This window comes from Phaenicophaeus curvirostris, chromosome 29 (assembly GCF_032191515.1).
Source record: "Phaenicophaeus curvirostris isolate KB17595 chromosome 29, BPBGC_Pcur_1.0, whole genome shotgun sequence".
Taxonomy (NCBI): Eukaryota; Metazoa; Chordata; class Aves; order Cuculiformes; family Cuculidae; genus Phaenicophaeus; species Phaenicophaeus curvirostris.
In genome coordinates this window covers 925092-938000 of record NC_091420.1, presented here as the reverse complement: position 1 = coordinate 938000, position 12909 = coordinate 925092, and the positions used below count along the sequence as shown (strand labels likewise).

At 56.3% G+C, this 12909-nt stretch overlaps 1 protein-coding gene across 2 annotated transcripts in view; it reads left to right on the top strand.

The window, feature by feature from the left end:
• The first annotated feature begins 2120 nt into the window (after positions 1-2120).
• INTS3 (integrator complex subunit 3) overlaps positions 2121-12909 on the top strand; it is a 51074-nt gene continuing 40285 nt past the window's right edge. Inside the window, exons 1-3 of one of the 2 annotated variants that reach the window (XM_069878622.1) lie at positions 2121-2592; positions 6986-7069; positions 8790-8873. In XM_069878622.1, the coding sequence (XP_069734723.1) occupies positions 2497-2592; positions 6986-7069; positions 8790-8873 (264 nt within the window). In that variant the 5' untranslated portion in view covers positions 2121-2496. The remainder of the gene's footprint in view (positions 2593-6985; positions 7070-8789; positions 8874-12909) is intronic. The other variant, XM_069878623.1, reaches the window with a different exon arrangement.

The following is a 12909-nucleotide window of genomic DNA, read 5'->3' as shown; positions in this document are numbered from 1 at the left end:
CCTGTGCTCCAACCCCTGGGGCAATGAACCCCCCTGCACCCCAAACCCTCGGACAATGAGCCCCCCTGCACCCCAAACCCTGGGGTAATGATCCCCCTCTGTACTCTGACCACTGGGGCAATGAGACCCCTGGGGCTATGGATACCCCCACACCCCAAACCCTGTACCCCAACCCCTAGGGTAATGAACCCCCCCCATACCCCAAACCCTGCACCCCAACCCCTAGGGCAATGAGCCCCCCCTGTACCCCAAACCCTGCACCCCAACCCCTAGGGTAATGAACCCCCCCCATACCCCAAACCCTGCACCCCAACCCCTGGGGTAATGAGCTCCCCCTGCACCCCAAACCCTGCACCCCAACCCCTGGGGTAATGAGCTCCCCCTGCACCCCAAACCCTGTACCCCAACCCCTAGGGCAATGAGCCCCCCCTGTACCCCAAACCCTGGGCCATGAGCCCCCCCTGACCCCCCTCTCTCTGCAGGGCAAGGGCAAGGTGCGGACCTACTGGCTTTTGGGGGAGCGCGGGGGCAGCACCCGGGGCTGAGCCCCCCCCAGCAGCACCCAGCCCCCCCCCCCCCAATTTTGGACGGGGGGGGGCCCCTGCCAGCACCCTGGGGGGTGGATGCGCCCCCCAACTGCCTCGTGCTCTGAGTGGGTGGACAGGGACACCCCAAACCTGAGCAACCCCGTGGAGGGGTGAGAGGGAGGTGGGAGCGGGGGGGGGGGACATGGGGACACCCCCAGACCCTGAGTGGGGGTCACAGAGCTCTAATTTTTGTAATAAAGCTGGTGTGTATGCGCTCGCCGTGGGCCTCAGTGGGGGCTCCTGCACCAACCCCCCCACCATGCATCCCAAAATGGGGGTCCCCATGCACCCCCACATCACCCGAGCCCCCTGGGGGGTGGGGGGGGCCTCGGGGGGGGGGGGCTTTGCAAGGCTGTGGGGGGACAAGAGGTGATGTGCAAGATTAGGGGCTCAGGGGGGTTGCGCAAGGCTGGGGGGGGACAAGGGGGGCTGTGCAAAGTTGGGGGTTTAGGGGGGTTGTGTAAGGCTGGGGGGGGACAGGGGGGGCCGTGCAAAGTTGGGGGGCTATGGGGACTTGGGAGGGGGGGTTGTGCAAGGCTGGGGGGTTCAGGGGGCTTGGAGGGGGGGCTTTGCAAGGCTGGGGGGGGGGCAAGAGGTGATGTGCAAGATTAGGGGGCTCAGGGGGGTTGTGCAAGGCTGGGGGGGGACAAGGGGGGCCGTGCAAGGTTGGGGGGCTATGGGGACTGGGGGGGGTTGTGCAAGGCTGGGGCGGGACGAGGGGAGCTGTGCAAGACTGGGGGGCTCAGGGGGTTTGGAGGCGTTGTGTAAGGCTGGGGGACGTGCGGTCTCGAGAGCCCCCAGGGTCCCGGTTCATCCCTAGGGTCCCGGTTCACCCCGGGGGTCTCCGTTCCTCCCGGGGGTCCCGGGGGTCTGGGCCGCACGCGGCTCCCCCAGCGGGGGGGCGGGGCTCTCTCGGCTCAGGCTCCGCCCCCTCCTCCCCATTGGCTGTTCCTCCCGCCCCCTCCCTACCATTGGCCGAGAGCTCTGCTAAAGCCCCGCCCCCTCCTCCCCATTGGCTGATTCTCCCGCGAAGGCCCCGCCCCCTCGCCCATTGGCCGAGCCGCCCGGCCCAGGCCCCGCCCCCCGCGCTGTCACTCCGAGCCGTTCCCGTGCTCCCATTGGTCAAAGCCGCGGGAGGGGGCGGGCCCTTCCGGCCGCCCTGCGCTTCCTCTTCCCCCCCCCGGGCCCTCTCGTCCCTCTCCCAGTGACTTCCGGTCGGCGGTGCTGGGCGGGGGGTGCGGAGCCGCCGCTCCCCTCCCCCCCGGCACCCGGACCCCCCGGCAGAGCTCCCCCCCAGCCCCGGCGGAGCCCGCCCCGCCCCGGGGGACCTGTCAACCCCCGGTCACCCCCGCACCCCCTGCCGTGGGGCCCCCTCTCCCCACAGGCCTCTCTCGGGGCCCCCTCTCCTCACAGGCCTCTCCTGGGGGACCCCCTTCCCCACACCCCCTAGGACACCTCTCAGCCCCCCCCGAAACCCCTCCATAACCCCCCCCAGGACCTCTCCCCAGCCTCCCCTCCCCACACCCCCCAAGGACCCCTCTTTACGACCCCTCTCCACAGTCCCCGCAGCCCCCCAGGGCCCCTCCGCACCCCCCTCCTCTTCCCTCTGCCAGCGCAGTCTGAGGTCGCAGTCCCCACCCCGGTTAAAGAGCAGCTCCCCCTCGTGCCCCCTCCCCACCCCGGGGTGAAGCCCCCTCGGAGCAGACGGGGGGGGTGTCCTTGTCCCCCACCCCCCCTCGCTTCCCACACAGGAGCCGTGGGTGCCCCCGAGGGGGTTATTTCCCATAAGCACCCCCATTCCCATCTTCCCACGAGTTGGGGGGGGGATTGTCAAGCAAAAAGGGGGGGCTCCTCTCAGGCCAAGCCCCTAGGATAGGGGCTGCTCTCCCCCCTCCCCCCTCCTCCAGCCATGGAGATGCAGAAGGGGAAGGGGGGAACAGCAGCAGGAGGAGGAGGGAAGTTGCTGGTCTCCACTCTTCTGGATGCCAAGGATGAGTTGGAGGAGGTAGGTGCTTGGGGCTGGGGGCAGGGGGGCTCCGGGTGGGAGATTAGGGGCTCAGCCCCGGGTGGGGCGCAGGCAGAGGGGCACACGCTGCCCCCCTTGCCCATCCCTGTGTGGGGACGGGGCTCTGTCTAAGCAGAAACCACCTCCTCGCCCTGGCTCTGCTGGGGCAGGGTGGCTGCAGGTTGTGGAGTGGGATCATAAAGCTGCTGAGCACCTCCAGGACCCATCTTTCCAACACCTGGGAAGCTTCCTGACCTGTGCTCGCCAGGCCCCGCGTTACACAGTGCCGTCCTGCTTCCCTCTGGGCTTTGCTTCCTGCCCTGGGAAAAGAGAACTGGGCCCTTTACAGGTAGGGAAGGTTTGGGATCTCTCCAGGATGATTGGGATCTGTTCCTGGTGTGGAGAAGCCACGGAAAAGCCGGTAGCGCAGTGACACGGATGAGGTGGACGTGCTGCACAGGCCCTTCTGTAGCGCTGGTTTACACCTGGCTGTCAGGCACTGCCAGACTTGTGGGAGAGACTGGTTATTTATTGTGTGATGGAAAAATTGTACTTGGGGCTCATGGAATGGTGCAGACAGCGAAAAAAACCCACATTGGATTTCAACTGCAGAAGAAATTCAGGGCGGCGACTGGAATAACTAGGTCTCAAGGTCTGGAAACTGTCCTTTGCCATTTTGAGTATATTTATATTCCTTCAAAGCGCTCCTGGGTTCCCGTGTGTGTTTTGGGTCCTGGCCAGGTCTGGACAGAATGTTCCCAGCTTCGGTCCCGTGCAGCTGTGTGAACCTGGCATGGCCGGGAGCTTCGGTTGGGCTTGAAAATTGGCTCCAGACTGCTGAAACGGCTCTCCCAGAGTCGTGGTTGCGCTCACCTGTGTCCTTCCCTGACCTGGATCCTTCCTGAGAGCATCGGGTCTGGGAAGGAGCCACCTGAAGTCAGCGAGCGTGGTGGAGCTCAGGTTTGGTGATGGCAACTCAACCAGGCAAACGCAGGTACCAGAAGGAGAAGCCTTTCCAAAGAGAAGCCCTACGTAACCAGCAAACCTTCCTCCCGTCCCTCTTAAACCACTGGAAAGCAGCGTTTTTGACCAAAATCCCAGTCAGCTCAGGGAAACAGGCTGGAGTACTAGTTGTTCTCCTCAGCGCTGATGGATTTACTGTCATGAGTTTAGTTTTCCTTGCGTTAATGACTCCAACAAACAGGAAGCGAAGCGTACACGGGAAAAGCTGTGAGTGCTCCTTGCACGTTGGGTCTTCCCAGTAGACAGGCTGCCATGTTCAGGGAAAAACCTCCTCCAGTCTCTCCCTCTAGGAGCAGTGGGAGTTGCTGGTGGCAGCACAATTGCATGATTGTTTAAGTCGGGAGAGATCTTTATGATCAAGTCCAAACTTTAACTCAATGCTTCCAACTCCACCGCGGTTCAGCGCCCGAGTGAAGCAGGGTTCCCGGGCTTGGCCCCACATCCAGAGCTGGCAGAAGGATTGAGCTGCACTTGGACGTGGAGGAGTAGCAGAGCCAGCACAGGAGAGGGCAGGGGCAGCGCTGGATACAGAAAAGGGGATGTGAAGGAGAAGCTCAACGTGAGCCACCAAAGTGCACTCGCAGCCCAGAAAGCCAAGGTTGTCCTGGGCTGGACCCAAAGGAGTGGGACCAGCAGGGAGGGAGGGGATTCTGCCCCTCTGCTCTGCTCTGTGGAGACCCCACCTGGAGCCCCGCGTACAGTTCTGGAGTCCTCAGCCCAGGAAGGACCTGGAGCTGTTGGAGCAAGACCAGAGGAGGCCACGGAGATGATGTGAGGGCTGGGGAACCTCCTGTACGAGGCCAGGCTGGGAGAGTTGGGGTTGTTCAGCCTGGAGAGGAGAAGGCTGCAGGGAGACCTTAGAGCAGCTTCCAGGGCTGAAAGGGGCTCCAGGAAAGCTGGGGAGGGGCTCTGGATCAGAGACTGCAGGGAGAGGATGAGGGGAACGGTTTTGAGCTGAAAGAGGAAAGATTGATATGAGATCTTGGTGAGAAATATTTTGCTGTGAGGGTGGAGAGGCCCTGGCCCAGGTTACCCAGAGCAGAGTTGGCTGCCCCATCCCTGGAGGGGTTCAAGGCCAGGTTGGATGGGGCTTGGAGCCCCTGATGTGGTGGGAGGTGTCCCTGGAGGTGACCACATCTGGGTCAGTTCCTTTTGATTTGAATGCGCTTGCTCCTGCCGCTACTGTGATTAAAAAATAAAGCCAATTCTGGTCCCTACAATGCACAGTGACTATCCATAACCAGGCCACCGTGTTAGAATATAGGTTGCACGCATCTGTTTTGTGGAGAAAGAGGTGATCAAAAAGACTGGAGCTTGTAAAAATCCATCTCCTACCCAATATTAAGACAAAGAAATTGTCACCATGTTCTGCTGTGGGTTTGGGGAGAGGCAGCAGACCCTTTGACAGGACCATGAACCATTAAACACGCTCCAAGGTAGAAACACCGTGTTCAAATGCCGTGGTCTTGGCTTGACCAAGTTCCTGTGCCTCCCGTTTATCCCAAGCCCTGATCCAACAAGACATCAGCAGCTCTTGGATCAAAGATATTATTTGACACTGTGCTTCCTCGCAAAGCTCTTCTGGTGGCTCATTGGTGGCTTTATCTGTCTTCTTTCTCCTTGAGCCTTTTCTAACTCCTTCAGCTGCTGGATCTTGTCCTCCCTTTCAAATAATTCATCTGCTTTTAGATTGGAGATTTTCATGGGTTTTGCCCCATTACGCTCTCATAAAGCCACAAAGCCCATTTCACAAAGGCTTTATCTCTGTGTTACTGACCAGCACATCTTCTTCATAGTGCCTCAGTGGAGAACTGTTGAGCTCTTTCTCAATAGCTTCTTCTGCTCCAGCTCCTTTGATATGCAAAGGAGTCACTAATCAGCTCCGTAATCACTGTGATGGGTCTGCATTTTAATCAAGAAGTGAAACCCATTTTAATCAAGAAATGACCGCACAGAAATAACCTCCTTGTACCCTGCTTATTGCCGGTCTTCAGCTGCATTTGCTGCTTTTCCTGGGTGCCAACAGGTCATTGTTCCATTAACTGAAGGCTCCAGTAATGAGGAACCTTGTTTTGTTGGGTGCTGGTGGCCCTTGTGGCTTAAATGATCGCTGCTTTGGCATGGAAGTGATGCCCAACTTATTTTGCTGGTGCCACATCTTCATAAACAGAGCTGGGTTTGGGGGATATTAATTTAGAGCAACGCAAGCTGTGGCACGAGAGTGAGACTCCAGCATTAGGGGAGCCCCGTGGCTGAGCTGCTGTTGTGCTGCCAGCCAAGAAACTCGTTCTCCACCTATTCCATGGACTCCCTGAATGGTTTGGGTGGGAAGGGACCTCAAAGCCCATCCAGTCCCACCCCTGCCATGGGCAGGGACACCTCCCACTGGGTCAGGGGCTCCAAGCCTCATCCAACCTGGCCTTCAACACCTCGAGGGGTGGGGCAGCCACCACTGCTCTGAGCACTTCTCCACAACTTCTTTTATTTGCAGGCTCTCAGGCGTCTTCACTGCTGCGAGAGCACAGGGTGAGCCCATGTGGCTGTTCTGTCACCATCCCCACGATCCCACCAGTGGTGGGGAGAGGATGTGGCTGCTCTGCTCGTGCATTCCCTACACGAGGCCGCCAGTGGCAAACACTGGTGCCCCGAGAGGAGAAACCACTTCTGCATGCAGCTGCTCATGAAGAGAAGGCAACTATGACTTCTCTCGAGTGGAAGCTTTTGCCATTTGCTTTTCTGGTCTTTTCATGCCTGCGCTCTTGTAACTTCCCATCCTGACTTCGTGGCTCTTCTGTCACTTCATCCCTCGGGGTGCTTGCATTCAAACATCTGTTCCTGCAAGTTTATTCTCAGCCAGAAGTTGCTCAGATGCAAAGTGATGAGAACACAAGGTTTCCAGGCTGCTGTCCTGCAGCCCAGGCTTCCCACATGGACAGGAGTGGTCGGTCTGGTGCTGCGGAGCTGCTGGATGTCGGGTTCTGGCTTCCCAGCTCTGCTCTCAGGGCGAGGATTGACAACCCTGCCTCAAATCCAGCCTTTGCACGGCTGCACCTTGGCCTTGTGTCAATATGACATCAGCGGTAGAATCGCTGGATAACCACGCAGTGACTTTTTGGCTCTTCGAGCAGCATCAGCAAAGTGGTTACAACCCAAACCTACGAATAAATGAATGTCGATGAAGCAGGAGATTTCTCCAGCTGACGGGAGGCTCGGAGCCTTGACATGAGCCAGGAATGGCTGTTGCATCTCCAACTGCTTTTCTGCCTGTTCAGGTGTTCGGATAGGGGGCAGAGCAGCCTCTGCTGTTCTCAAGGATGTGCTCAAGTGCCCTTGTTCTTCCAAGTTGATGTTTGGCTTTTCTGTCTTTCAGAGGCTGGAAAGATGCGTGGGCATCGTGACTTCGCTAACCAACGGGCTGTCGGAGAGGGAAGCTAACGATGCTCTCAACGCTCATGTAAGTGTCATCTTCTTCAGAGATGAGAAATCCTGCTCGGATGTGGTAATTCATGGTGTGTTGAACCTGCAGAGATCTCTGAGGGTGCGGGCATCTGGGTTATTAGTGAGGCACAAAGAACAGGCAGATATGAAGAGGTGGGGAACGGAGCCTGCTGTGCTTTTGCGGCTCTCAGCCTCTAAAGGATTCCTAGCGTAGTTACAGCTAAAACAACATTGCAGCAATAATCCTGGTCTGGTCACCTATTTGGAAGTCGACCTGCACTGCAATTTCTCCTCCTCTATTCCGTTCTCCTGAGACCCCGCCTGAAGTCCTGTGTCCAGTTCTGGAGTCCTCAGCTTAGGAAGGACTTGGAGCTGTTGGAGCAAGTCCAGAGGAAGCCACGGAGATGATCCAATGGCTGGAGAACCTCCTGTATGAGGACAGGCTGGGAGAGTTAGGGTTGTCCAGCCCAGAGAAGGGAAGGCTGCAGGGAGAACTTTGAGCAGCTGCCAGTACCTTAAGGGAGCTACAAGAAAGCTGGAGAATGACATTTTACAAGGGTATGGAGTGATAAGACAAGGGGGAGCGGCTTTAAATTGGAAGGGGGAAGGTTTAGATTAGACATTAGGAAGAAATTCTTCATGATGAGGGTGGGGAGGCCCTGGCCCGGGTTGCCCAGAGCAGTGGTGGCTGCCCCATCCCTGGAGGGGTTCAAGGCCAGGTTGGATGGGGCTTGGAGCCCCTGATGCAGTGGGAGGTGTCCCTGCCCATGGCAGGGAGTGGTCCCTTCTAACCCAAATGATTCTTGCTGCAATCTGAGTGCAGCTCTTTGCAGTGTATGAGCTGCCCGCGCGCAGGCTTTGGTGGTATTTACCTTCCTTCTGTATTTTTTTTTATACCCGTGTTGCTCAGATCAGCTTTTCCTGCCCTCCAGACAGCCTGGTTCCACAACGCTGGAGAGGGCAGGTTCAGCCTTTCTTTTGGGGGGTGGAGGGTTTATTTCTAACTCTGCAGAGTCTTAAAATACTCTCCAGCAAGCTGCAGATGTTACCCTATAAGGAGAAGTGTCCTGTGAGGATGTTAATGTGCTAGCAGAGATGTTGGTTACAGTTTTTCCTCCCTGGAACACCTTGGGCTGTTAGAATTCTTGGTACAAAGTTACCTTCCCTTAATGGGAAAAGGTCAGCAACCCAAGCTGGGTTTCAGGGTTCTGAAGCTCATGAAATGCTTTTCCCCTTGGATGAGCAGGTTGAAGGCTGTAGGACCAGAGAAGCCGTGGCTGCCCCATCCCTGGAGGGGTTCAAGGCCAGGTTGGATGGGGCTCGGAGCCCCTGATCCAGAGGGAAGTGTCCCTGCCCAAGGCAGGGGGTGGAATGGTATGGACTTTGAGGTCCCTTCCAACCCAACCTGTTGGGTGATAGGACAGGGCTCAGGTTTCTGCTGCTGCTCTTCCCTGGGAGCTGTTGCCCCTCGGTAACGAGATGTCCTGAAGTGGGGCGACTAAAACCACTGGAACTGAGAGCTTTGCACCAACATGAGCTTTGCAGCAGGGCTCAAACATCAGGGAGACCCTATGTGTTTTCTGTGTTCCCTTGTGACCCTGCTCTGAATTCCTCACGGGTTGTTGGGGGCTCTGTAGACCCCTTTGGTGGGCTTGGGAGGGGTTTCCTTCTTCCCTTGCTTTACTGACCAACCTCTACCATCCCATCTCACCTGCTCTTGTGTTCTTCTCTCTCAGATCTGCAAAGGAACCCCTCAGCACGAGGAGATCTGCCTGGGTCTCTTCACTTTGGTCTTGACCGAACCAGCTCAGGCACAGAAGGTAAGGCCTGTACCCGGTGAGTGCCGAGAGTTTGTCCATGAAAGATTTTGCTTTCCGAGAAGCTGTAGATTTGGAACTTTAGAAGTTTTGGGTCTCGTGCAGGCGTCGGAAGGCGCCTGGCTGGAACCCTCAGCGCTGAGCAGTGCTTGTTGTAGCAGGGACTGTGCTTGGACCGTTTTGTTGCATCCACGTGGCACAGGGGCTGCGGCAGCTGCTGCTCTGGGGAAAACAACCCCTGCCACCAGGGAAGGGAGCTCAGCTGGGCTCTTCCACAGCCCTAGAATTAATTGTTTTGCACTGTGGGAGGCGAGTACTCGTTCTTTAAGAAACTGTAAGGCCTTTCCCACTTTCTGCCTTGTCTTTGGATGCCTGGAGCGGGTTTGCGTGCTGGAAGCCAGGTGTAGATGCCTCCGGAAACAATCATCTGTCCTCTAGAGGAGGAACATGTTCAATTCCTAGAGAAAATTGCTTTTTAGCAGCCTGCCTCGATTAATTTTCACAGACCGGATTTAATTTTTAAATACTCTTTTAACGATGCCATAAACGGTGATTTTTTTTAAATTGTAGTTATGTACAAGATGAATGTTTTGTGTTCGAAGGATCTTGGATGCGGCTTTGGTGCTGTTGCTACAAACCAGAGGTGCTCAGGGAGGGAGTTGAAAGTGCTGTTTTGTTATAGAAACCAGACCTGTTTGTTGCAGCTCCAAGGGGAAACAAAAGCGCTGTTGGAAGGACCAGGGGTCCATGTTTGGATGCGTTTCAGTTACCAGGTTGCAGAGACTTTGAAAGGGTTGAAGTGGGCTCTTGAAGCCGGCAGGGTGAGCGTGGCTGAGCAGCGTGCTGTTAGGAATGCTCCGTAAATCCCAGCCCAAAGGTGACTGATGAACCTTCTCTCTTGATTTAATCACTCCTACGAGGGCAGAGCTCTCTCCACAAAAGCGATAGATCCCCATTAGCTCTTGGAACTTGTAGCTGCCTTGGCATTGCTAGATGGGACGGTCCTTGCCAATGAAGGTTCAGCTCTGTTCCCCAGAAATTGCCTCCTGAGAGCAAAACTCACTTCTGGGAGTCTTCAGGCCCGACCGCTCACAGTGCTGGTACAAATCAGATTTCTCTTCTCTTAGATAGCTGTGTTTGGCCTCCTTTTTGGCTTAAAGCCTTCCCAAACTCTGACCACAGCCTGTCCTTAGGCTCTGACCTGATTCTGCCTCGTGTGCTGAGCACAAGACTTGTAAACCTGGAGGTGCTGGATCCAGCTGAGGCTTGGAGCACCACTGGGCCCATCCTTGTTTCCAAGACCCTGCCAAAGCAAGAGTATTTCCAATTGCTGACTAGCAAGGCCCTACGGGATGGTCTTCCAAAGCCTGAACCTCCTCCACGTCGAATAAATGCTCTTCTCCCCTCTGGGATGCGATGGAGCACGGCTGAGATGCGGTGGGGAGCATCCAGACTCGATTAACTGAGCATAAGACTTGTGGAGGGATGCTCGCATACACTGGAAGCAAAGGTTGAGGGAATCCATCATGCTCCAGTTTTCCATCTGCAGGGCACTTGCTCGTATCCCACTGGGAGAGGCCAAGGAAATCCTGGCCATCACGTTCCCCACTGTGCTCTTCTCTGGGAAAGGGGAGTGAGGAGGGGAGCGATCCATCTCCCTTGCTGAGCACTGACACCATCTCTCCAAGATAATAGAATCCTGGACTGGTTTGGGTTGGAAGGGACCTCACAGCCCATCCAGTCCCACCCCTGCCATGGGCAGGGACACCTCCCACTGCATCAGGGGCTCCAAGCCCCATCCAACCTGGCCTTGAACCCCTCCAGGGATGGGGCAGCCACCACTGCTCTGGGCAACCTGGGCCAGGGCCTCCTCACCCTCATCGTGGAAAATTTCTTCCTAATGTCTAATCTAAATCTTCCCACTTCCAATTTATAGCCATTCCCTCTTGTCTTCTCCCTGCACTTCTTGATTCAGATCCCCTCCTTGGCTTTCCTGGAGCCCCTTTCTGTACTGGAAGCTGCTCCAAGGTCTCCCTGGAACCTTCTCTTCTCCAGGCTGAACAACCCCAACTCTCTCAGCCTGTCAAGAGAGTTGATGACAGGCTTGGAGCATGCGTTGCTCCTCATGGTCTTGTTAATTAGAGGTGGCTGGTCCTCCTGCTCTTGGGAGCACGTTACTTTTCTTAGGGAGTAATTGGATCTGCCAGGCTGCTGGGTCCTGATGTCATCCACGACTGCCACCTGCCTTGAATCCAGACAGCGAGGACAGGAAGCCAGTTGGTGGTTTTTCTGCCAGGCTTTGGGATGAGTTTCTCCCTGCCTGAGGAGAGGGGTTAACGCTTGCCTGACTGATAAGGCATTTTGCGAGACTCTTGAGAGCACTCTGAAATCATCACGCGCAGGGTAGAGCTCCAGCAAGGAGCCCACAGATCTTGGACACTTGGCACAGCCAGCCCTGTTGTTCCAGTAACCATTGCCCTGACTGGTCATGGGGGAAGATCTGCCACCTTGGGAGCATCAAGCCCAGCAAGGCTGGTGTGGAAATGGTGCTGCTCTGAACCAAGTGCATCCCTTGAGGTGTCACCGTCCTGCTGGGACCTGTTGTTTCACAAAAAAAGGTGTTATCACAGAATCATGGAATCATTGCGGTTGGAGAAGACCTCTAAGCTCATCCAGTCCGTCAGCCCAATCCCACTGTGCTGACTGAACCACGTCCTGAAGTGCCATGGCCACACGGTTTGTGAAGCCCTCCAGGGATGGGGCAGCCACGACTTCTCTGGGCAACCTCACTGGCCGCACAGGAAAACATTTCTTCTGAAGATCTCATCTCGATCTCCCCTCTTTCAGCCTAAAACCTTTCACCCTCATCCTATCCTCGCGCTCCCTGTTCCAGAGCCCCTCCCCAGCTTTCCTGGAGCTGCTCTAAGTTCTCCCTGGAGCCTTCTCCAAGCTGAACAACCCTAACTCAGCCCCTCCTCATACAGGAGGTGCTCCAGTCCCCAGATCATCTCCGTGTCCTCCTCTTGCCTCACTCCAGCAGATCCATGTCCTTGATCATCTTGGATTTCTTCAACAAGTGTCATTCCTGTTGTGTGGATCCATCTTGTCTGCCACATGGCCTCTTTGTCCATACCTGTGTCTGCTGGTGTGTGGAGGGAAGGTGGAGGTTCACTCTCTTCCTCCTGGAGAGGCTGTTGAAGACCACCTCCCTTCCTTTTTGGGAGGGGACTTGAGTTGCCCCGTCCCCTCGCTGATGGATTAAAGAAATGATGACGCAGGACTACGGTGGACGATCAGATGAAGCTTGTGGGTCTCCTCCTCCTTCCTTGCTGCCCAGATCCTCCAGCTGGGAGAGCTTAACCGTGCTAAACTTGTCCAGCTGTGAGGAGGGACACTTGACCGCCTTCAAATATCAAAATGACAGCAACTGCTCCGGAGATCTCCCTCCTCCGCCTGGCACCTCTCACTTTAATTAACACTTTGCTCCGGGATCAGAGTGCACTGAGCCCTCCCCACGGATGAGCGCACCGCTGCCCTGCCATCTCCTCCGGCATCTGTCCACTGCGTGCCTCTTCTGCCCTTCTCCTTCACTCCATGGCTGGTTTATTTTTCTTCTCCCTTCATTTAAAGCGAACATTTATCATTTGTTCCTTCCTGTTAATTAAACGGAGCGGCGGCTCCGATCTGCCAAGAGCGGGGAGGAGACGACGGACTGTTTGCAGCCTGGGCAATAATCAAGACATTCAGGTTCTCTTCCCCACCCCCCAGCTGCTTGGAGCCCTGAAGGTTTTCATGCAAACCCCTTCCTCTGGGTTTTTGCTGCCATCCTTGTGCTGGAGGCTGTTAGGCAGGGGGCCAGGCTGATCTGGTGACATCCCGTGCTGCTGTGACCTTGAGAACATGGGACTTGTTCTCCTCTGGCCCATTGCACTTTGGGCCAAGGCTCAGCACCGTTGGAGGTGTGGCTCAAATTCTGGTTTTCTGCACTGTTTGCTTATGGGATTTGAGGAATTAGGCAAGGTGAAGAGCTGCCAAGCTT